Source organism: Microsporum canis, genomic scaffold (assembly GCF_000151145.1).
Source record: "Microsporum canis CBS 113480 supercont1.9 genomic scaffold, whole genome shotgun sequence".
In the NCBI taxonomy this organism is placed as follows: Eukaryota; Fungi; Ascomycota; class Eurotiomycetes; order Onygenales; family Arthrodermataceae; genus Microsporum; species Microsporum canis.
Genome location: NW_003299161.1, coordinates 248,054 through 271,580, shown reverse-complemented (window position 1 = coordinate 271,580; position 23,527 = coordinate 248,054). Strand labels below are relative to the sequence as shown.

Sequence of the window (23,527 nt, the reverse complement as noted above, 5' to 3'; positions counted from 1 at the left end):
AGAATTGCTAGCAGCTGATTTTCAGCTGCTATAATTCGGAAGTAGCATATCGAGTTCAGAAGGGCCGAAATGGCTTGTACCGAATGAGCATGACAAGTAATGTTTGGCCGGAATGGTCAGTTACATCTCTCACATTCGGAAGGTAGAGATATCAGAGTTAAACATGAAGCCCTTCTGTAAGGGCCGGATAGCTGTTGACCAGAAAGGAAATCGGAGAGAAACAGTCATGGAAAACTCGGAGAGATGGCCGTTGTCAGAAGTCGGTGCCCTTAGGTTCACTGCACGGGACTCCCCTCCCTGGGCTATGCATGGAAAAGGATAATCGAAAAAGTTGATTATATTCACCAAACACTCGGGAGATCCGACCAGGCATGAACATTAGACAGCGGGGCAGCCTTGTAAACGATTATAGATTGAGACATTATACCGAAGCCATGCAGCTCGGAAATCTTCGTTATACATACCACGTTTTTCCCAGGTGGGCACCTAGAAGGATGCTGCAACCTTTGCAGGGGTCTGAGGCTAATATTGCTATGTAGCGAATCGGATGGTCAAGGAGGTTTTGGGATATCGAAGTCTCTTATGCTGCTAAATTTTTCGCTTGAGTCTATATAGCCCAGAAGATGGTTTGCGTGATTAAGCTGAGGCTCAAGCATTAGTTCATTGTTACAAAACCAATCTCCGCTTTCGTTGCCTCGTCCATCTATGTATTTTGATATGTAGTTATTGCAGTATTATAACGGGTACCTGTGCAGGGAACGTGTTAAGGGTATATTCTAATTAACACGGAGGATGACAGCCGCCACACTATGGGTAAACCATATGCGTAGCTTACATACCATTTTCTTTTCTTTTCTCCATTTCCACTCGCATGGTTACTACCTAGGTCTATCCAGGGTCCCATATTGCCCCTATATGCCAGGGCATAGCCAAATCTAGGCATCGTTTCCAGAGGCTAGATAAAATCTCAATCCCCAAGGGCTACTGCTAACTTGTCATTCCAGGCCAATTCATTAGCATCCAATCGTCCAGCATTGTACCTCTGTCTAGAGTATTTAGGTCAAACGTAAAGTTCTGCTGGTCAGGAGGCGTGAAACTCCCTAGGAGGCCTGGCATGATAAACCTGTCGGCTATATGCATTGTCAATAGACTATAGTAAAGAAATACGGAATAATTCCCAACTTACGCTCGTAAAATCCTATACCAGTGTTACCTGCTAGCACCCCCCGTTTATCAACAGCCATAGGCCCTTCGCTGCCGTTCGTAGCATAAGGGCTTGGGTTGGCCAAAGAGTCCGTTCCTCGAGAATATCTACTTCTTTCCTCATAGCCAAGGTTGGCATCGTGGGAACGCCGTTCCCCTACTCTTGCCAAAACGATGCTCACAGTTTCCGCAGCCTTTTTAGCTTCTTGGGAGTGAGCACTTCTTCTCATCCAAATAGCTCTTGTTGTACGTAGCGCAGCAGTGATTTCTTCTTCTCTGTCCAGAGTCTTTCCCCGATGTAGCAATGAACAGAGTATCATTGTACCAGTTAAAAATTGGTGGTTCATCATAGAGGAAACACGCCAACGCATAGAGTAAAGCTGGCCTCCCTGGCAGGTCTCTTCATCAAGCACATGTTGAATGTTTAATGTTCCGAGAGAAGCATCTATGCAGGCGTTACATGAGTAGGTATACTTATCCTCCTCTCCTGACGGTGACTCCATGTATAGGAATCTACGATGGAGCATTATTTGCCCTTTGTAGAACATATGGCCAATAAACAGACGAGCCATGATCACCTGGGAGGAGTCAGTAACGCTGGCCGCCATGGGTTTCATCTTGAGCGGTGGAGGGATACTAGCTGCAGCGTCATGTAAAACACCATCAACTTGCATAATCTCTGCATAACCACAAGGTTTCACAGCATCGGTCACATCCGAGATTGCACCGAGTGCCATTAACATCCGTCGTCGGGCAATAATGCCCAATGCTGTGGTATGTTCGGTTTCTGGTCGAGGAGGCGGGAGTTCAGTTGAATTCTCATTTATGTCATTATCGTTCAAGTTCCGGGGTTCAGCAGTGTCGCACTTCCAGTCTGCAATCATTCGCGCCATTCCCATTTGGCTAGACACGAGAATGTCGCTCATAAGAACCGTCGCCCACACTCTGCGTCGCATCTCACCCTGTAATGGCGATATGCCAGGAAAATGACTGGGGTCCCGATGGTAGCCCATACGCATCGCTAGATTTACCTGAATAGCAAGCAGGAACCAGTTGTCCTTGCCAGCATCCGCACGAATGCTATACTCCACGTACACATACTGAATCATTGTCTCCAGTACGTATGGCCCAGAGTTCGTATATTCGCCAATTATAAGGCACTGAACTATTTTTTCACGATACAGGTCGACCTGGAGAGCCTGCTGTTCTGTTTCGTTGTTACTATACGAAGCGTCAGGTAGGTCTGAGGCTAGCACGGCAAGGCAGATCATGCCAAATAGAAGTCCGACCCAGATGATTGGGGCACCGGAGGGGTTATTCCAAAACGACTCGTACTATATAGGTCAGCTCAAGAAAAGAACGATTAATTTATAATGGAAAGAACTTGCCTGATTAAGGAAGCTTGGCCCATGGACAACGGCTTTAATACCGAGTGGGTTAGCATTGACATGCCGATTCTCGCTTCGTATAAAGTCACTTACACGAGGCCACAAGATCTAGACAATTGAAATAGCGTGAAATATAGCGATCCACCGCACTCTTGGGTGGCAGGGCAGCGAGAATTTCAGAACGTGAAGCTGGTCGGCGGCATCCATACAAAAGAAGCGCGTGGGGTGATCTTGGCTTACTTACCAAGTCACCACTGTGATCATCATGAGCGTCTGGGCTGTTAGCGAGTCTCAGCTGCTCCTCCCGGTCAAAGTGGTCCTTTAAATCAGCAATATTTTCTAGGATGGCAGCCCAATGGTCCCCGCCTACATAGCGTAGTTCTGACGCGCTAACCCGCATACTGCCACATTCAGAACGCCCATCAATTGGCGCATCTGCTGAGGCATTAGCACTATTTCCAGAGCCAGAGATAGGGACAGGTCCAGCTCCATGATCTGACCCAATGCGTGATCCTAATTCGGTAACAGGAACAGATGCTGTGGCAGTGGAGCTAAGGTTGGTTTTCTGAGATGGGTCAGACATAAGAGACATTACAAGACGCTCTAACTGAACCAGTCGATCGTGAACTCCGGGCGGTGCGGAAGCTGCTGTCGCTCCTACTATTGCGTGCGGTTTAGTTGTGAGTGCCGGATGGTTTTCCACATAGACACAAGTTTGCCCTCGCGATAAACAAGTAGAACATGGCTGCTGGCGGTCGCATCGCGATCTTGATATTGAAGTCGGTATTAGCATGCATTTGCCAGAGAAGCGACGTGGCAAACTCACTTGCGGCGGCGACAGAGATTGCAAGAAAGCTGGGGTTTATCTCTACGCCGGCTTGGTTTTGGGCGCGGCCTCGAGACACCATCAGTATCAGTCTCCTGAAATTCAATGGTTGGCGATGTGGCCATCGCGGACCCTGCATTGAATGGTGACTCCGGCATTGAGAGCTCAGGTGTAATGGAAGTGTTGACTTCTGTAACAGGCGTCATAGTATATTCAAGGGTTAGCAGAGGATTGATGAAAAGGCTCAGTGGGGTAGATAGCGCCCTCTAACAAATTTGTTTGACATCCGCAGGCGGGATATCATGAAGAAGGAAGCAAGGCTGTTCACCTATTTATCCCTCGCTGCGGCTGTGATCACCGTTACATCGGAGTTGTTTTAAAAGACGCTAGTCTGCTGCACGTCATTACCAGGATGTAGGCCCATTCAGGCGTCCAGATGTACTGGTTATGAGTGATCCTCATGCTTGTGCTGTTGGTGTGATAAAACCTGACGTTAACGTTGTTGTCTTTTTCTTTATCATCGATGTTGAAGGTTGGGAATTATCACGTGATAAACTAAAGACATATAATGTAGTCATGTGATATATCTCTAGGATATCTTTAAAGGTGCACGCTGGTGGATCTGGCAGAGAGAAGGCGAATCCCTAAATGAAAAGTATCAAACCAAGGCTCAGGTCGAGTCTCAGATACTAAATATCGAGTTTAACTCACTGTATCCCTCTCTCGCCATATCCTGATATACACGTCGGCCGTCTTGGCTCTTCTTTGCAGTTGCGCTTCTACCCCGATCCCATTAGCATCCGTATTCTTGTGCTCATAAATTGATTCCACAAATTGATTCTCTCTGACTGCCCATCCTGCCTCAGCCAGACAAGCACGTATATAAAAAGGCAAAACTTGGCGAACACGAGCTGAATGCTTGGCGTTAAAATAAAGCTTGTCTTGCCGAGCCTTGGCATACGTTAAAAAAGCTTAACTGAAACGCTAAACGGATCGTCCGACCGTCCGACCGTCCGACGCTCCTCTCCGATGATCCGCCGCCCCACTTTTAACGCGAGCTTTCCCATGTGTCGCGGCTCCACATGGCCCGTGGGATACATACATATGAAGGAGAGCCATGTTGGTGAGAGGACACGGATTTAGGCGCGATGGGGTCATATCTCCGTTGTCCTTGCTCTCTCTGTAGGGCCGGAAAGCGCTTTTAAACGCCTATATAAACTCCTTCGCTGTTTATTGCTTACGATCTTCCATCATCCACCAGCAATTCGTTTAGTACTGGCCGTTTAACGGTATAATTCTTCTCTAGACAACCGCCATTCTCAGGCTAAACAGTCAAGCTATTTCCTCAGCCGCACCTGGCGCCATGTCAACAGCAGATACCAGTACGGAGACTGTCCCGATAGAGGCAGGCCCAGTCGAAGAGACCAAGGTCGCAGACCCTGAAGTTGTTGACTGGGACGGACCAGATGACCCTGAAAACCCTCACAACTGGCCAAGCCATAAGCGGTGGGCGCATGTCGTTGTGATTGCAATTATCTGCCTAGTCATGTATGTATTATCTATTCAGGTGTTCTTGTTTATGGCAGTGCAAGGTGCCTCGTATCTAGAGACCAATGCTGATACGAAGTGCGTCTACCTGAACAGGAATATAGCGCCAACCATGTGTGCACCAAGCATCAACCTCCTCGTTGCGGAATTTAACATCCGGTCGTTTGTTGTCAGCACCTTTGCAGTAACGCTCTATCTCCTCGGCCTATCAGTGGGCCCTATGTTCATCTCCCCCCTGAGCGAGGTGTACGGCCGTCTTCCCGTCTACCACATCTCCAATGTTGTGTTTGTCGGCTTTGTTATCGGCAATGCCCTGAGCAAGAACATTGGCCAGTTTCTCGCTTTTCGTTTCCTCTCTGGCTGTGCGGGCGGTACCCCCATGGCACTTGGTGGAGGAAGCATCGCAGATGTCACCCCAATCCAGCGCAGAGCAATTGCTATGGCCCTGTTTAGCCTTGGACCGCTGACTGGCCCCGTAAGCCGCCCACTACCCCTCTAATACTGGTGTATGAAAAAAAAAAAAAAAAAAAAAAAAAAAAAGCAAACATACTAACCACGCTCTGTCACTAGGTTCTGGGACCTGTTATCGGTGGCTTTATCGCTGCTGGCAAGGGTTGGCGCTGGATCTTCTGGATCCTGGCGATCATCGGAGCTGCCGCCACGATTACCGGATTCGTCATCCTACGTGAGACACACCCTGGAATTATTCTCGAACGCAAGGCCGCCCGTCTTCGTGCATCCACTGGCAACCCACATCTTCGATCAAAGCTTGCCCGTTCCCTGTCACCACGCCAGCTCCTGGCTGGTGCTCTTATTCGGCCCACCAGGCTTCTTATTCGTTCGCCAATTCTACTAGTCATATCCCTCTATGTGGCTCTAGTCTTTGGGCTTATGTACCTACTCTTCACCACCTTTACCGATGTGTTCGAGGGTGAATATGGCTTCACTACTTCCACTTCCGGACTAGTCTATCTTGGCCTCGGAGTCGCACTGGTCATATGTATGTTCTTATTTGGCGCCCTCAACGAGCGTGTGCAGGCCGCGTGCCTGAGAGCCGATGGTGCTACACAAACCCGGCCCGAGTATCGCCTAGTCCTCATGATATTCTTCAGCCCGTTGGTCGGAGTAGGATTGTTTATCTACGGCTGGACGGTACAGTACAGAGTACACTGGATCGTGCCTATCATCGGAACTATGATTATGGGGTTTGGAGCCTTCTTCGTCCTTGTAGGTTTTCCTTCTCTTTGCCAGTTATCGCAAATGCTGACAAGATACTCAACCAAAACAGATGCCCGCTCAACTCTACCTTGTCGACCTGTTTGGTTCCGAGGCTGCTGCTTCAGCCCTGGGAGCCAACAACCTTATGCGTTATCTGTCCAGTACTTTCTTGCCACTAGCCGGGCCTAGCATGTATAAAACGTTGCACTATGGCTGGGGTAATACGCTACTTGGGTTTCTTGCCCTTGCCTTCGTCCCGGCTCCGATTTTCTTCTACAAGTACGGTGAATGGCTTCGCGCTAGAAACGTTGTTAAATTGTAATCAATGTTTTAAAAGGTGTGGGGATATCCTAACTCGAAGATGGGCTAAAAATGGCGTAATTATAGAACTGATTAACTACATCTTCATCCTTCTCCTCTGTTCCCTTTTCCCAAAAGCAAGTGGAAGACGGGAAGTGTTCCCAATTTAGATTGACGGTGCGCTGCCTCAGCCTATGGCATCTCACCCGGGCCCTACGTTGCTGTGATACAGAGAAGGCCATGTGTCTGAAAGTAATCAGATCCCGTAGAGGCACAAGAAGTGAGTCTCCCAACGGCTTCCGTAGTTGCAAATGCCTGCACGGCTCCCCCACAAGTTCACGAGGCGGATGTGCTAGGAAGCAAGTGCCGGACGACGACAGGCAAGTCCACCAAATGCTCCGTCGACTGACACTCGAAAGCCACGCAGGTAAGCATGGGAATGAAGGGGACGGCACCCTCGAGCCGCTCTGGTCCGGTCAGGGGGGCTGCTGGGCCATAGGCCACTAAATCCTTCAGGAGCGAGGCCATTTCCACATGAAGAGATCTCGACGCAAAAATATGGCATGCTTGAGTTCAGGACACGAGGAAGTTATGCAATGTAACAAGGACCAAAATCCCAAGCCTTGTCTGCGGTGGATTAGATAAAGCAGTTTCTCGCTTCTGCATCTATAGCTGAAGGCCTAAGGTAATGAGGATTGCGAGTGCCTGTGTGCATGGCATGCCCCTCGATTGGCCGTACGATCTCTATTTCCGGGCCCTATTAATAGTTCTAGAGCTTGCTGTCCCGCCGTGAGCGTCATCCTCAGGCGCAGAAGAAGAGCTCAAGCTGTTGCCTGCAATTTGTGCCTATATCTACCTGAACATAACCCATCCTCCCCCCTTTTTTTTTGATTCCGGTAACCAAAAACGCTTTTTGATAACGAGGCCAAACTTTCAACATAATTCATATATACATATACATATAACTACATATATACGGCAAGAATCAAAATCGTCTCGAGGAGTAGAGCGAGCTATTTCCTCCGTCGACGTGGGGAAAAAGAAAGAAGATACTCCCGTATTCTGGGGCTAGCCAACGGGGTCAAGCATTTCTGTTGCTAACCAGCCACTGCGTTGATCGACCGGAAGGCCCCGTGTTCGAGCCATGAGCACCAGCATCGCGCCTCCTTTGCGTGCATCGTGCGATCGTTGTCGGGCCCAGAAGCTGCGCTGTGTCCCATCTTCGACGGCGGACGCCACAGCGCCATGCCAGCGGTGTTTGAAGGCAAAGTCGCCCAAATCATGCATATTTAGCCAGCGGCTGCGGACAGGAAGGGCCGTGAAGAGCGCTGGAGTCGCAGATTCACGCCAGGCCACCCGTAGAGAGAAAGAGAAGTCGCCCGGGCTGCCGGGGATGAGTGCGTTTGCGCTCTCGACACCATCGCCCTCAGAATGCTCTGCCGTCGAGAAGCGGAACGTGGGTCAGGCGCACCGTGGACCGTCACGTAGCAAGGGCAAGATAGATGCAATGGATGTGGGATTCGAGGATGCAGTGCCGTCGACCGGTGGCGCGACAGAGGATCTTCTAGATGCGGTGGTAGATCTCTGGGACCATGGCAGCAATAACAACATAATACTCCAGCCTTCGAGCTTCGCTTTCGAGGCTGACGAGCTCAGTGCTTCACCAGAAATGTCAGACTATCCCTTCGATACAAATCCATACCTGGATACCCAAGATTTCCTTCTCCCTTTGCCGTATCCCACGCCTGTTGGTGTGGACATGGAGATGGACATGTTGATGGCGGAAAAGCCAGGCCCTCTGGTGGACCTGACGGCCCTTCTGGCGAAGATGTCACATTACGAGAGCCAGATATCGAAGCTACCGGGCGGCGACCTGGACAGCTATCCCATCGGAGATGCCCTCTTCCTCTCCCAGCGCTTCTTCACAGTGCTATCCGAACACGAGCAGGTCCATTCGATAGAAGCCTCATCACACCTCGACATGCCTACGAAATTGCTCACCCTATCCTGTTATATGACCCTGACACGCATTTTCTCCTCTGTTTTTGGATACCTATATGATCGCCTCTGCCAACTTCCAGAAGCAACTTTCCCTCTGGATAGCGGAACACACTCAGTTTCGTCCCTACCTGACATGCACGCCTACCGAGGACTTCGCCTGGGCCAGATACAACCCATCTGCGCTTGTGCGGGAAAGGAGTCGGCCACTCGAGTGAGAAAAGCAGTATCAATGCTGCTTGGGTCCCTCAGCGGTGCTGAAAGAATGCTTGGTCTGCCACCCGACGTGAGAGTAATGGCCAACGCTCATGCCGGCAAAGTGGTGTCCACTTTGGCCGAGCAAGGAGACGAGAGGATGATGGTTCTTGAGGATGGTCTGCTTATTGGTCTAGCAAATAGCCGCCTGCACAAGGTGGTGAAGGAGCAGGCGAGAGAGCTGCGAGGAAAGGTAGACGATGTTTACGAAGTTCTAAAGGGGCTCTTGGACGTATGAGCCGAAGCTGGATCAGTGGATATGTTCAAGAAGCGATTATGGGTTCACTGCTGTTTTATAGACACTCACCTTTGCTTGACAATAACTTTTTCATGATTGTATATGACCTGGTGCGCGTTTTGAGGTTTGTGAACTTATGTATATAAGGAGTCTTCTTCATATTAAAACTAAGGGACTATAACTTCAGGGGAAACAGGAATCAAATAGACGCCTTGATGCAGTACAGGCACATCCTACTATTAATTAACGCCTTTACCACGGTTATACTTCGTCCAGATTCCAAAGTGTGGCTTTGCCAGGATCTCGCATGCTTGCTGAACGTATTGTTGGTACACTCCTACGCCTGTTAAGAGAAGCCAGTATTCTGTACTCTATGCTGCGATTCATCGTACGATCTCGGAGGGCAGCCTGAAAGTCGGAATTTATAGCAAACATATTGATCAATTTGGATGTTCTCCGACTACAAAGTGTCCGGATATTCGGCCTTAGAGTTGCTCAAAGGGGTATCCTAGTTCCGATGTCTATACACGTAAATATACAGCGACAGCGCCAACCATGACTATAGATTGTGAAGAGTAGAATGAGGAGAACATTTATAGGCAATTAAAAAGCAATCTTTACTTTTCCCTTAATAGAAAATATATAGAGATATAAGGATGCCGCCGCAATCCGTCGTGATCGTAGGTATATTTCCCCCCTTTTGACTGAATCTATAGCTCACAAATTTCATCAAACCAAGGTCGGAGGCTCCGTTGCAGGGCTGCTACAGGGACTACAGCTCAAGCGCAGTGGCAGCAATGTCATCGTGCTCGAGCAAGATCCTTCCAAAGACCGACACAGCCATGAATCTGGAGTGTCAATCGGTCGGACCGTGGTACACCTGCTGGACAAATATGACGCTACTGGAAGACCAGCAGCAATCCCGGCCAAATTCCTGAGTGCTGCATGGCATAAGAGGCTCAGGGTTGTTAACACCCACTGGGCACACAGCATGAGCAACTGGGGGTGTTTATATTTGATATTACGCGCAAATTTCGACGGATTGAAATCCGAGACGGTCCCCAACCCACCAGAACCACGCAAAGGAGACGGCAAGGTCGAGTATTGGCCTGGGAAGAGGGCAGTTGGGCTGAAATATGACCGGGATGCGGGTAAGGTACACCTACAGTACGTAGACGTGACCACAGGCGAGGAGGCCACTGTCAGTGCAGACACCATCATTGCAGCGGATGGGGTACATTCGACCATTAGGAAGATACTCCAGGTACCGACACGCAAAGAATATGCTGGATATATTGGCTGGCGAGGTACCGTGCCAGAACGTCTTCTATCAGAGCAAACGATCGAATATTTCTCCAATCGACTTAACTTCACCGTGCTGAGCGGGACCTATTTTATAAGGTGAATCCTTTCTTTCATTATTTCCAATTACTTGCTAATCCTGGCTATACAACTACTTCATCCCTACTGAGTCAGGACATGTTGAGCCAGGCAAACGGCTGATCAACTGGGTATGGTATTACGTGGTACCAGACGGCTCTCCCGAGATGGATACCATCTTCACCGATATACACGGCAAGGTACACCCAAACACAGTCCCCCAGGGCCTCGTCAATCCAGGTGTCTGGGCCTCTCAAGTCGCACGGTATCTCCCACAGATGACTGCTCCGCTCGCCGAGGTGATCAGCAAGACCCCCAACCCGTTCGTGACGAAGGTGGGCGAAGCGCAGTGTTTCTCCCCTAGTTTCTACGACGGCCGCGTCGTACTGGTGGGTGATGCGTTCACAGGTTTCAGATCACATTTGGGAATGGCATCAGAACAGGCTGCTCGCCATGCTGTGCAGATGGACAAGGTGTGGAGGGGGGAGATGACGATGGAACAGCGTGATCGTGAGGCGATTCTCTATGCAAAACGGTTCATCCTGTTGAACAGGATGGTCGGATGGACCGGCCTGGGATGGGTGTTTGCCCTTCTCACAGCAGTGGCGAGCTATGTCTGGTTGGCCGTTGAGCAGAGCCTGGGTATCGTCTAGAACACTTTCATAGTTAACCAATTAACTGATATGACGTAGTATCATTAAGTATAAGTGGCAAATCATATTCATACCTACATAAATGACCAGAATTTGACGATAATAGGTGTGAAATTGGGAACCTCGAAGAGAAAGAAACATTAGTTAACCTGCCAATTAACGAGATGTCAGTCTCAATATGCCAAAAAGAGCATCATGGCTCCGACAAGCCCTCTGGTTCGATTGATAACCAGACTCCTGCAGGCTTAGACTTGTATCCCGTATTTTGCACCGCCAACATCCCTTCAAATGTATGTATTGCTAGTTTATTTTCTCTTCCTCTTGAAGTTCTTAGCAGGTACAAACAATCTTTTAGATACTTGATAGGTTCATCGATGAGTCTACCCAAGGATTTCTAGATCTCGTTGGCGATGATGGCTTCGAAAAAATGTCTCCCTGCATTGTGCAAACCACCGACTTGGACGCTATAACAGATGACTCTCATACGCCTATGCCTGAATTTGAGTCTCCATTTCTCAACTGGAGGGACGATGAAGTCCGTGATTGGATTATAAAGCATCCTCATCCTAACTTTGCTTCGACAACGTTTACTATCCTTGATCGGGGTGCGATTGAAAAGGGGTTATGCCGGATTGGCTATATTGACGAATGCTGCCCTGATGATAGGATGTTACGTCACTCGCCATATATCACCGTACCGCCATCTTGCCAAGAGTACCAAACTTAATATAGTAGTTATACCCAAAGTAATGTATCTTTAATACCTTTTTTTATTATATTTTTAAAAAATTAAGAAGCCTTTAAATTAAAAAAAGTTATATATAAAAAGGATAGTAAAGACCCTAAGGTATTAAAGAAAAATAGATAAGACCTACCTTTATATATAATATTATTAATATAATAGTAGTTTTAAATTTAACATTATTTAGGTATAGTCTATATATTTATATGGCGCTAAGAAAATGGTGCGGTGATTTCTGGCCTAGTACTGTATATACTGACCTTTATGCCGAACTCGTGGTAAGAGTGCCTATAGAGGTGGCTACAACAGATTGGGAAAAGCAGTTAGAGTCAGCCGAACTTGCAAATGGGGTATACGACCGAAAAGCGATCGAGAAAGAAAGGGAAAAAATTGGCTATGAGGGAGGAACAAGTGTTCATGTTAGTCAAGAGGAAGTTGAGAAGAAAAACCAGTGAGAGATGCTTTTCGGCCTGGAGATTTATAACTAGTATCGTTTGAACTGGAAACGAGTTTTCAGAGAGGGTGCCTCAGACGGCCGAGAATATAAGGGAGTACGTTCGAAAGTTCGGAGTAGCTGGGTTGACAACTACTGTTGAGAGGATCAGTGAAGGGACGGATAAGAGAGCCCTTCGAAAAGAAACAATCAGGCATCTGTCTGCTCCACGGGGGGTGTATATTGATGAGGAGCTTTCGGCCAGCTTTCGAAGAAGAGATCCGTTCACCGGAACTTGAATAAAAAGGGGCCTGAGTTTGATAAGAAAATGAAAAATGGCAAGATTTTATGCTAGAGACTTGCTGTATGGTGCAGTAATACACTGGAATGGTCTTATCTATATATGTATAAGACTCCCTGTCCGTAAGCCCGAATATGCGGATGTGGCCCGTGGGTAATTAAACGTTTAATTTAAGCTTCAATTAATGAATGGCTGTGATGCGCTAAACCCAAAGTAGTAAAAACCGGTGGGTCACGTGTAGATTACTCAGCAGACGTTTTTCCCAGCCACCAAAAACATCGAGATTGGCGATAGCAGTTTTCATCTGAATGGTTACAGAACGAGGAGGCTGGGGGGAGGCAGGGGGAAAAGGGGGTCCAGATTTTCCCTCATATATATCGCAGTGATGGTGTACATCTTGATTTCCTTTTCTTTTTTCCCTCTATTCTACATGCCAGTCCCAGCTTTGGAAATACTGTTTCTTCCAACAATTGTTTCCTTTAGGTACCGTACTATAGTTGTTTATACTGGATAACTAGTTAGTGAGTTCCCTCCTCCTATTCCTCTTCGTGGACTGTGCTACCTCCATGATACTGACTGCCTGACAGATATATACTGTTCATTATCCTTGCCTGATCTGGTTGTCATTCAAATACCATCCCGAGCCCATACATATCACACGGATTTCAGGGATATTCCATAGAGGAAGAAAATCGACAACCAAAACGTATCCGAGGAACTGCGCGGCTAATCGAAAACGAAAACAGAAAATGGTTCAACGAAACGTCACAATCGCCATCATCCTCATTATACTATTCTTTCTTCTTGCTGTTGTCGGGTTTATAATCTTCTACATCAACAGCCGCCTGGGCTGGTTTGCGAGGGCAAGAGAAGTGGACGAAGAACAATAACACTGGCTACTGCCTATAGATGTGATGGAGCGGCTTAACGACGCCACGAAGAGATTGGAAAGCCACTTGCACGAGGGGGAAAAATATTATGTTGATGCATTTATGGGAATCACGACTCTCATCTATCGAAGCTATTACGAATATGATCCAGGGCGTTATATTTTGCAAGGTGATCTGTTTTGTGTTTTAAGGAAAACATTGGTTTAGAGCAGGCGTCATATTGGATTGGATTTGGTATACGACTAGATAATAGGGCGACATCCATGTTCTTGTCAGAATAATGGATGAAGCGAATTGCGATTTTATTAAGTATGGGTTTCTAACATTATATACATCAATGCCTTTTTAAAATAACACACGAGTCTGGCCGTATCTAATACCTGTTTATTTAAGCTGGCGATCCTAAGGTATCAAACCTTGCTGCTGTTTGCTATAGCTAGAGCTGTATTAAATAGACGAATTTCTTATTAACGTGATTCTCGAGTATCTGGTTCTTGTGGGGAATACTGTGTTTTTGGGGATGCTTCCACCTTCTCAGAGCCAGCACTTCCATCTGTAGGACCAGAAGTGCTGGGCAGCCAAAGTGGAGGAGCGGGGCCTTCAGCTGGGCCTGAGGATTTAGCAATGTTTCCTGTTCCTGGGGGAGTAGATGGCGTGACAGAGCCGACTGGAAACGCAGGGCCGCGAGGAAGCGTCGGTGATAGGACTGAGTTGGATCGATTCTGAGGCGCTGAAAACGATTCGTGGGTCGGTGGGTGGTTCCAGGCGTACCTGGGTGACGAACTTCCTGGGCTAGAAAACCTGGTTGCGGGTTGTTCCTCATGTGGACGTGGTCGTTTTGGGGCCCGGAAATGTTCAGTTGATTCGTTGGCTTCCCTCTCTTCGTGGCGAGGTGAGTGTTTTACCGGAGACTGAGGAGGAGGGTGTCGTTGGTAGGGCTGTTGGGGTATCGGTGAGTTGGACAACGGAGGTGGCAGCTGGCTGCTTCTTTGCAGGGGCGAGGCCACCCGTGTTGAATAAGGCTGGCGAGGGAGGCTGTGCTGGTTTGTAACTTCTGTGTTGGTATTATCAAGGCCACCCACGCCGCTGCGGCCCATAGATCTATCATGCATGACAACACGCTGCCACTTAGCTACAAGATTATCGTAGTCCCATTTTGACGAGTCAGGAGAGTGAATCCTGCTATCGTGCCTGTCAAGTTCCCTGGCGACATCTGGCGATATTGGTAGTAAATTCGGGGGGAATATCGCAAATTCTCTAGGCCACTGGCAAGACGCGAGTTTCTCGACCTGTGCACGCAATTGGTTCGCTTCCTGCTGTGTGCGGTGCAACTGGGCCTCGATCTTCTTCCTTTTCTCGGCCTCTCTTGCAAATGCTCGTACTATCTCTAGATGCCATAGCTCCCGTTGAGCGACAGGGGAAAGCTCTATCCAATTCTTCAACGATAGGTCCAGGTGCCGAGGAATCGTTTCCTCATGCTGATAGGCTATCCTTTCGACCATGCTCGCATCTTGGCTTGATGGCTGGGTTTGATATGACACTGGCGTTGACGCAGTCTGTGTTGGCGAGCTAGCGGCAGCCAGCTGGTCATATTTCCATTGGTGGACTTGAGCGCGCAACGCTTGTTGTACAATCTCTCGCTGGTTCGCGCTCGGAGGGTCAATGGGGAAGGAGTTCGGCGACGGAAACGGATGTGTAGAAAAGAGGCTCGGAGGATGCGGTAGAGCCTGAAGGCACAGGGCAGGAAACGTCTGTGACTGGAGGTCGAAGTCAAACGGAGAGAGCGATGGCGTATGGCTGCTGCTATTTTCCGTCTTAGAAAACAAAAAAAGGGTGGCTTGAGGTATAACACCATCACAGGGCAACTCAAGACAAACTTACGCTGCTGCTGCTTTCACGCTATCCAGGACCTCTCTCAGGGCCAGTTCCAATGCCCTGGTAGTCTCCGTGGAGCTCGAGCTGGTCAACCGGTTGGACCTCTCCAGAGAAGTTGAAGGAAGCCGCAATTGCGAAACCGGCGAGGAATTCGGAATGTCGTTGATTACGCCGGTAGAATGCCATGTTGGCTGGTTGATGAAAAGGCGATATCCCTTGCCCCCCGAGGGGCCTGAGTTGAGCTGCAACGGAGCAACAGAATGCGGATCTAGGCCTGCTGCAGAGGCGGTTGCGGCCGCAGACCCAGACGTGGTGGCCTCAGGGCTGCCCTGCTTTGTCCCACCGCGAGCCGTCCGTCGAGTGATACTGCTGCGAAGCTGCCTGATTTCTTCCACATTGTGAACCCCGTCCGGCTTCTTCTTGTACAGGTACTGGTCCAGATGGCGGCCAAGGGAGGACGAGGTGAACGTCTGGCTGCAGTAGGGGCACTGTTTGTTCTTGACGGCCAGGGCCTTGGGTCCTGCAGAAGCCTCACGCTCGCCTTTGGAGGCATTGGACTCCTTCCCATCCTCCGCCCGAGCGGGAGATGTCTCGTCCATAGCTCTAAACCACCTGTTTCATCGAGGAAAGAGAAACGTTTTAAAAAATAAAGGAGAACGGGAAGGGAGTGTAAAAAAAAAAAAAAAAACGCGAAGCTGGCGCGACTTCGGCAAATCGGGTGGACAAGAGCTCACACCTGTCGCAAAGCTGTTAGCTACATATTATCCAGATCTTGGAGGGCCTTCTATGCTCTCCGTTCTGAGGCCCGCGGAGACGACACGAAGTGTGTGTACTTACCAGCAACAAGGCGCGCGACAAGTTTTGCCGTGGGCGCATGCAAGGCTATCGCGATGCGTATATAGCAACCCGATTTATCACCAGCAGGAAAAAGCAAGCAAGCTTGCTAGCAACAGAGAAAGAGACAAGGAAAAAAGGCTGAAAAAGCATAAAAACTCAACCTGCCAGGATAAAAAGAATTGAACCCATCAGGGGAGAAAAACAGAGCAAAATTGGCCTTCTTGTTTTTTTTTAAAAAAAAAAATAAATAAAAAAAAAAATATTGGGCTGAGAGAAGCGCCGGCGGCAAAAATGAAGCCGAGGAAGAAGAAAAATTTTCTTTCTATTTGGAGATTCAAAAAGTATTGGACGAAGAAGACCAAAAAGGATACGTTGACCAAAATAGTTTATGAATATACAATAAATAATAAAATATACAAGGGGAAACAGAGCTTGCTTCTGCTGTCGTTGAGAGAAGAAAAAGAAACAAGGAATATACACAGTAGATGTATATATGCAAGTACTCCAGGCCAGGTTGAAATAAATGAGTCTCTCCCTCTCATGTCTGTTTCTTTTCTTCTTCGTCTCTTGAGTCGTTTAACAAATCGGAATCATAAGGGAAAAGTCCCGCGGGTGAGGCCGTAAAAGCCTGCCAGACATGGTGGAAGAAGAAATTCGCTGTCCAACGCTGGCGTCTCTCTTCAACCACAGGGAAGCATGAGAAGGCCAAAACAAAAAGAAAGAAAAAAAGGTCTGCAGAAGACGTGACCGTTTGGGCTTGCTGGACCTTTTTGTGATGTGATAGAGCAATTTCATAGTGTGTTCTATGCAGAACTCAGGACTTGACGGGTCCGGGAATGTGTAGCCAGGGGGATCCCTGGTCGAGGAGCGGCGATAAGATGTGTGCTGTGAGCGAGGAATATGCATATGCAGGTGGACATTTCACTTCAATACGGCTCCACTGGCGGAAAAAAAAAAAAAGATATCCAGTGGACTCCTTTCCCGCACTGGCTAAACACCGCCATACGCTGTGCTTGCGGGTATGCTTTTTTTTAGGGGCTGGGCATGCATGGGAACGATGCATATCAACCGAGTTCGTGCCTGAGCGCGTCCGCGATCTGCCCCAACTTCGAACTTGTATCGTGCCCTCCTGGCGCCGGCTGACGAACCCTGGTGGCGGCACTCTGTTCGGGATTTTCCGTCACTTCAACTCCCCAGCCTTCCGAAGCCGCTTTGTCGTGGGAAAGAAACGAAAAAGAAGGGCCGTCAAAGCACAAATGGGGATTGGCGCTTAGGGCGCCATTTCACTACTGTAGTATGGATAGCGTGTGGAAAAGGGGGGTCTTGAGTTTGTGACCGCAAGGCTTTGTGAAGTTGGAAAGACAGGGGGGAAAGAAAATAGAACCTGGCTCATCGCTTCGTCGATACCCTCGGCGACCCCGTTCGGCTCGATCGTGGGGTTGCTTGCTTTTCATTCTTTTCTTTCTTTTTTCCCCTTCCCGTGGGTCCATGATTCCATCAATAGAAAGCAATGGGATCGCAGATATGCACATATGCCCGAGTTCGATGCGCCGGATGCCCTGGCGAGGAACTTGTGACGGGTTACACGAGGAGCATATAGTGCTGTACGAGGAACGGACCAGCTGTGTGTATATATTTAACCTGGATCGTGCCTATCATTGGCACAGATTCATCGATTCACGCACAGCGTTCTCCCTTGCACGACCGAAAGGCCTGCATCAAACGGTGCCGAGGCGGTACTGTTGCTTGCACCAGATCTGAGGAAGATTTTATACGGAGAGCATGTACCCCACGGAACCCCCACTCTCTTGCTCCTTGGTCTCGGTGTTGGACGCAGGCCTGGATGATATATACACCCTGACGTACAGGTATGCTCCTAGTAGCGTGGAGGCATGATGAGCAAGGTGAATCACCTGTTTATATACAGCATCCGTATTTCTGCGATGGTAGTAGAACAAAACGCCCCAGTTGGCCGTCTGATGCCTCACATGGCGGCTTGCAACGTCGAATTTTTAGGAACCCAAGTTCCCGCTTCTCCCAGCCATCGAGAATGCTTCCATGTGAGCGGCTAGGTAAATCTGCCAGCCCCTGTGACGTAATTCAAGTTCAGTCGATTGGATTTGTTGGCTTCATCTGCCTCACGTTTAAGTTGACTCGTTTGGCAGCCATCCAACCCTTGCACTGTTGGAATCTACCATCTTCGCTAGCATCTCCAGGCCAGTCTCGCAACCAAACCGGACAGGTATCTGGGATGATTCTGGGAACACCGTGCCAAGAAACCCTGGACGCACCGCCCATGTATACCGCATCACCAGAGCGAAGCCTGATGGCGGCAAGGTTAGAATTATCAGTGTGGCTGATCGTGAATAGCCCTTCACAGCCAAAACTGATACTGATCAAGCCGGTATCACACTCCTCGCTGACGTCTCTGTGAATGTGCAGCGTGTCTCCGGGTGAATAGACGTTTACGATTGCCGCCTCGGGCTGGGTAGCAGGAAAAATAGTCTGTAGAAGATGGGATATGTCCAAAGGGAAGGGAGGTGGTGGGCTAGCAGGGTAACGCTTCTCGGACCAGTTATACTGTCCACCAAGCGTCATCCACCGGAGCTTGCGGCTCAATATGGATTGAACCGTCAGTGGTGAGTGGATGGAGCTGTCCTTGGGTAAGATTGAGCGGCTCAACGAATCCTCGAAGAAGGATGGCCTGTCGGTGGCATTTCCGACCCCAGACAAACACGAAGCGTCTGGGTAGGTGACGTTATAATGCAGGTGGAGGTTGGTCTGGTGTCGTTGGTCGGACAGGTCACGATGGAGTAACTTGGACAGCAGAGCTCTTTGGACCTGCGGCGGGAGAATTGACGGGATAATCTCAAGGCCTGTCCAATACAAATGTTAATATTCTATCCCATATTGACGAACTGACATTGCTGGAGCTGCACACTAACCAGGGATATCTCGATGTGTATATACCGGGAGTGACTCAAGAGGCGCCTGTGGTGCATCCTGGGCCACACATCCCCCTATAAACCTATCAAAAGCAGTCCGAAGTGATTCTAGATCGAGCCATCTGTCTAGCGATATGCCATCAGCAAGACCTTCACTGTGAGCGTCTCTCTGCAGGTCGATGATGGCGGGGTGGGAGTCGATATCATAGATCTTCAGCGAGCGATACGCCTTGTACTGCTGTCGCAGCCTGGCAGGAGGGTGTTCATGGGCATCAAGGCTGCTGATGGCCACCATCCCCGACGTCTGTCGCCCCAGCAGATCCTCAACTTCTTCCTCTTCTTCGCCTTTTCTTCTATTTGATCTTTCCCTCTCGATTTTGATCTTTTTTCCCTTTTTTATTTCTTTTTTTTAGGTTTTATTGAATTCTGCTTACCTTATATTCAATATCACGTGACATGATGATTAATGAATGAACTAAATGTGTGATTGGCGAAGTTAGCTAACTTTATAATTGGCTTATTATAACTAGCATCGCTTTCTATTGGTGGAAAGACGCGTCGTCTTTGTTTATTTTTCTCCAAAAAAAAGTAGAAAATCAACATCAAGAAAAAAAAACCGCCACAATAGAAAAGAAGAGAAGAGTCGATTAGCAACAAAGAGAAGAGAAAAGGGAGAGACAGAGAGAGACAAGCGCAGACATCAGAAACAGAGATCAGAGAACCAGCCAGAGAACCGTCATGGAATGACGTACAGAAGAATAGAGAGATCGATAAACCCCTCCACCGTGTTTTCCTCCCACCCCTGAGACAGCTTCACCTTGCTGCCCATCCTAGCTCCAATAGCGCCACCACCCCTCTGATTTCAAAATAATACACGAAACCCGCGTTATTTTATCTTGTCGTCGGCCATTAGCTGAGAGTGGTCTAACAAATTGGGCATCTATCTCTTTTTTTGACGCAAACCCGCTCCTTGTTTGCCCTAGTCTGCTTGGTGGAGGACGGCTGTTATCGAGCAATAGAAAACAAAGGATACAGGATGGAGAACTACCAGAAGATAGAAAAGATTGGAGAGGGTACGTCTGACATATGTATATATCTGATGTTCAGGAGTAATTCTGGGATTGCTGACCTGCTAGCATATAAGGAACATATGGTGTTGTTTACAAGGCTCGAGACCTATCCAACCATGGCCGGATCGTGGCTCTCAAGAAGATCCGTCTAGAGGCCGAAGATGAAGGTGTACCCAGCACCGCAATCCGGGAGATATCTCTGCTCAAGGAGATGCACGATCCGAATATCGTCAGGCTTCTCAACATCGTCCACGCAGACGGACATAAGCTCTACCTCGTCTTCGAATTCCTCGACCTCGACCTAAAGAAGTACATGGAGGCTCTGCCTGTGAGTGAGGGAGGCCGCGGGATAGCCTTGCCAGATGGATCACTGGAGATGAGCAGGCTGGGGCTGGGCGAAGCAATGGTGAAGAAGTTCATGGCCCAGCTGGTGGAAGGTGTACGATACTGTCATACCCATCGTGTGCTCCATCGTGACCTGAAGCCTCAGAACTTGCTTATTGACCGGGAAGGTAACCTTAAACTTGCTGACTTTGGCCTCGCCAGAGCCTTTGGTGTGCCTTTGCGAACGTATACACATGAGGTGAGTACTCGATTGGCCGCAGAATGGGGGATGGGTTTCTGACATGGCGGGTATAGGTTGTCACGCTCTGGTACCGTGCCCCTGAGATTCTCCTGGGTGGCCGTCAATATTCTACGGGTGTCGATATGTGGTCTATCGGTGCCATATTTGCTGAAATGTGTACCCGCCGGCCCCTCTTCCCTGGTGACTCAGAAATCGACGAGATATTCAAGATCTTCAAGTATGGCAGCTCGCCCCCTCGCTGAAGCTACCATGCCCACTTTTACGCTAACCATCTTTGCAGACTACGAGGCACGCCCAACGAACGTATCTGGCCAGGTGTCACATCTTTCCCTGACTTCAAGACATCGTTCCCTAAGTGGAAACGAGAAGATATCCGCAAATTAGTTCCCGGCCTAGAAAAGAACGGCCTTGCACTGCTAGATGCGATGCTCGAATATGATCCCGCACGCCGTATATCGGCCAAACAAGCCTGCGTGCATCCTTATTTCCAGGCCTGTAGCTCTGCATACTCAGGCCGTGGCCGAACACCGGTTTACCAATGATTTTACGAAATGATACCTCTCTTTCCCATCATTTGTCCTTCTCTGCTTGCGTCTCACTCATTTTTTATTTTCTATCCTTGTTTTTAACGCTTAGAAGCAACTGTCTCTCCCAGCCCTCTTCTCTTTGCCATCCACTTCAAACTATCATACTTGTCTCTCACCTGGTGGATAGCTGCTGGTATGGGATATATGATGCTTATGATAACACAGCGACTGTACTCTAGCACTCTGTTATTAAACCCAAGTCTAATCTATACATCGCTCTTTTGACCGTCGTCTAGGTACCTATCATGAAAATATAGTGCCCTGTATGTAAGTTAACCGTCCCCCATGCTTGGATGTAAAATATCAATGGTGTAAACAAGAAACACAAAAACATTAGCTGTCTTGGCGTATATATTTCTGTATTCACATGTATTAAAATATCAACCATCTTGACATCAACTTCTCAAATTCCATCACACGTCATGGCGCGATGCGCCCATCAGTCATCTCTGCTTCTACGGCCTTTTTATTCCTTCACAAGAACCGCATAATTCTGAGCCGGCACATCAAGCGCAGCCTCTCCAATGCGGCTGCTTCATACCTCCGTGAGAATGTCGTCCAAGTACCAGTCGGCAGCAGTGGAAACATCACATTGACGTACGTATCCGGCCATTAAAGGCTTGTTTATATGGTATCCAGGATAGAATATTAGCTTACCTGCCCGTGTAGTGTTCTGTCCCCCATTGAAAAGCCAGGACCTGATCTCTCGAACCTCATAGTCTATCTGCCTCCTGGCCCGTTGTTCGACACCTCACGGTATAGAAGAGCCTATGGCTCCTCCAGTACAAGAAGACACAGCTCTGGCGTTTCGAAAAAAGGGTCTTCCTCCCTTCTACCAGAAGAAAGTCTCGCGATAACAACCTTATCCACTACCGTTGCGGTAAAATACCGTCTTGGAAGGGTACAGGTGGACGGGAAGCAGAAGACTTATAGATATCCTACACCGGTGCACGATACGTTGGCAGGGCTTGACTGGGCAATGAATGAATTCCAGCCGGATAATGTCTTTGTTTTCGGGAGACATATAGGCGGCTCATTAGCCATTATGCTGGCTCTGACAGAAGCTCGAGGTCTAAAGGCCGTTGCTGCAGAAGAGCCAGTGTGTGACTGGGTTGGCTTGGATGATTACTGCATTACGGATATTGAAACAGATGGCAAACTTAGAGCAGCGCCGTATGCGGAGGAATCGGAAATAGAACAGGACAATGAAGCAGATACCAGCCCTAATGCACGGAAACGTGGCCGCAAGAAGAAAGAACCAATACCGACACCGTCAGACCTGGTTCCCTTGCTAGACGCGAGACGAAGATTATTTCCAACGCCAGAGAAATATTTTGATGCTTTTGCTTCACCAACGCTATTCCTCCGGACATCAGGGAAATACATACCTCTAACGTTCCCCGTATATCTCACCGGACCGGAGTATCCTAGTCCTGTGCTGAAACGGCAGCCCAAGACTGAAGCTGACGCGTTATATATGACAGATTTACTTTCATCATCGCCTGCTAGAAGCTCGTCTTCAGGGAGTACGTGTGAAGGCTCAGAGGTGGCAGCCAGCGAACCACCTCTCACATCCCTGATTAAACCTGTGCGTAAACGAAAGGTCCTATCTCGTTGGCCACCGTCTGGTTTGGATTATGGGCTGGAAGCATACGAATCAAAGAACAGATGGGTGAAGCGAGAGGAAACAGTGCTTCCGGATGTCCGGATATTTGTCCACGATCAGGACGCGCAAGCAGCACGAATGGAAAACCAAGGCAATGCCACAAACTCAGGCGAGGGTAGCGGCGGTGATGAGGGCCTTAGCGCGCAGATGCAAGCTGCTAAGCTGAATGACGTCCATAATGAACATGGAATGACGACCCAGAGTCTTCCATCAGAGCGTAAGCCACGTTCATCAACTCGCTTTCGAGGATCCCTTCGAAATATCGGAAGAATAAGCGGTGATACGGTGTTAACTCGCCAAGGCAAAGAGATGGTCTCACTCATGCATAATGCATGTTTCTGGGGAAGAGAAAAGGGGGCTGCTGAACGATGCGTAAAGCTGGTTCCGATAGCAGCCCACGATAGAAGCCAAATACCACGCCCTACTGATAGTGAGTTACATACAGTAGACGCAACTACAGATCTAGATTCCATTTCTCAGCAGTCTCATCCTGTTGAGGTACAAGCTGGACGACACTTTATGGATCTTTTGCGTAATGATACGTCAGAGTGAAACTACGAACAATATTCCGGGCGATGCATAGAATAA

General features: G+C 48.6%; 10 protein-coding genes across 10 annotated transcripts; 7 read left to right on the top strand and 3 right to left on the bottom strand.

The window, feature by feature from the left end:
• Nucleotides 1–776: 776 nt before the first annotated feature.
• Nucleotides 777–3,623, bottom strand: MCYG_08565 (fungal specific transcription factor domain-containing protein; the record flags this gene model as incomplete). The annotated part of the gene is made up of 5 exons (XM_002842688.1): nucleotides 777–807; nucleotides 840–888; nucleotides 1,187–2,537; nucleotides 2,836–3,358; nucleotides 3,418–3,623. The coding sequence occupies 5 exons, from the start codon at nucleotides 3,621–3,623 to the stop codon at nucleotides 777–779; spliced, it is 2,160 nt and encodes a 719-aa protein (XP_002842734.1).
• Nucleotides 3,624–4,780: 1,157 nt separating this feature from the next.
• Nucleotides 4,781–6,505, top strand: MCYG_08564 (fluconazole resistance protein 1; the record flags this gene model as incomplete). Its single annotated transcript, XM_002842687.1, has 4 exons — nucleotides 4,781–4,965; nucleotides 5,062–5,440; nucleotides 5,536–6,192; nucleotides 6,254–6,505. 4 exons carry the CDS (start codon nucleotides 4,781–4,783, stop codon nucleotides 6,503–6,505), a joined length of 1,473 nt encoding a protein of 490 aa, XP_002842733.1.
• Nucleotides 6,506–7,876: 1,371 nt separating this feature from the next.
• MCYG_08563 (uncharacterized protein) lies at nucleotides 7,877–8,974 on the top strand (the record flags this gene model as incomplete). The annotated part of the gene is made up of 1 exon (XM_002842686.1): nucleotides 7,877–8,974. One exon carries the CDS (start codon nucleotides 7,877–7,879, stop codon nucleotides 8,972–8,974), a length of 1,098 nt encoding a protein of 365 aa, XP_002842732.1.
• A 656-nt stretch (nucleotides 8,975–9,630) lies between these two features.
• On the top strand, nucleotides 9,631–11,007 carry MCYG_08562 (FAD binding domain-containing protein; the record flags this gene model as incomplete). The annotated part of the gene is made up of 3 exons (XM_002842685.1): nucleotides 9,631–9,658; nucleotides 9,691–10,281; nucleotides 10,451–11,007. The coding sequence occupies 3 exons, from the start codon at nucleotides 9,631–9,633 to the stop codon at nucleotides 11,005–11,007; spliced, it is 1,176 nt and encodes a 391-aa protein (XP_002842731.1).
• Nucleotides 11,008–11,171: 164 nt separating this feature from the next.
• MCYG_08561 (uncharacterized protein) lies at nucleotides 11,172–11,734 on the top strand (the record flags this gene model as incomplete). The annotated part of the gene is made up of 2 exons (XM_002842684.1): nucleotides 11,172–11,297; nucleotides 11,363–11,734. The coding sequence occupies 2 exons, from the start codon at nucleotides 11,172–11,174 to the stop codon at nucleotides 11,732–11,734; spliced, it is 498 nt and encodes a 165-aa protein (XP_002842730.1).
• Nucleotides 11,735–12,868: 1,134 nt separating this feature from the next.
• On the top strand, nucleotides 12,869–13,580 carry MCYG_08560 (uncharacterized protein; the record flags this gene model as incomplete). Its single annotated transcript, XM_002842683.1, has 3 exons — nucleotides 12,869–12,982; nucleotides 13,071–13,355; nucleotides 13,404–13,580. The coding sequence occupies 3 exons, from the start codon at nucleotides 12,869–12,871 to the stop codon at nucleotides 13,578–13,580; spliced, it is 576 nt and encodes a 191-aa protein (XP_002842729.1).
• A 260-nt stretch (nucleotides 13,581–13,840) lies between these two features.
• MCYG_08559 (conserved hypothetical protein) lies at nucleotides 13,841–15,847 on the bottom strand (the record flags this gene model as incomplete). Its single annotated transcript, XM_002842682.1, has 2 exons — nucleotides 13,841–15,176; nucleotides 15,255–15,847. The coding sequence occupies 2 exons, from the start codon at nucleotides 15,845–15,847 to the stop codon at nucleotides 13,841–13,843; spliced, it is 1,929 nt and encodes a 642-aa protein (XP_002842728.1).
• A 2,344-nt stretch (nucleotides 15,848–18,191) lies between these two features.
• Nucleotides 18,192–19,325, bottom strand: MCYG_08558 (oxidoreductase; the record flags this gene model as incomplete). The annotated part of the gene is made up of 2 exons (XM_002842681.1): nucleotides 18,192–18,961; nucleotides 19,031–19,325. The coding sequence occupies 2 exons, from the start codon at nucleotides 19,323–19,325 to the stop codon at nucleotides 18,192–18,194; spliced, it is 1,065 nt and encodes a 354-aa protein (XP_002842727.1).
• A 741-nt stretch (nucleotides 19,326–20,066) lies between these two features.
• Nucleotides 20,067–21,228, top strand: MCYG_08557 (cell division control protein 2; the record flags this gene model as incomplete). The annotated part of the gene is made up of 4 exons (XM_002842680.1): nucleotides 20,067–20,103; nucleotides 20,175–20,683; nucleotides 20,740–20,903; nucleotides 20,967–21,228. The coding sequence occupies 4 exons, from the start codon at nucleotides 20,067–20,069 to the stop codon at nucleotides 21,226–21,228; spliced, it is 972 nt and encodes a 323-aa protein (XP_002842726.1).
• A 475-nt stretch (nucleotides 21,229–21,703) lies between these two features.
• MCYG_08556 (conserved hypothetical protein) lies at nucleotides 21,704–23,491 on the top strand (the record flags this gene model as incomplete). Its single annotated transcript, XM_002842679.1, has 2 exons — nucleotides 21,704–21,870; nucleotides 21,943–23,491. 2 exons carry the CDS (start codon nucleotides 21,704–21,706, stop codon nucleotides 23,489–23,491), a joined length of 1,716 nt encoding a protein of 571 aa, XP_002842725.1.
• Between the last annotated feature and the right edge of the window lie 36 nt (nucleotides 23,492–23,527).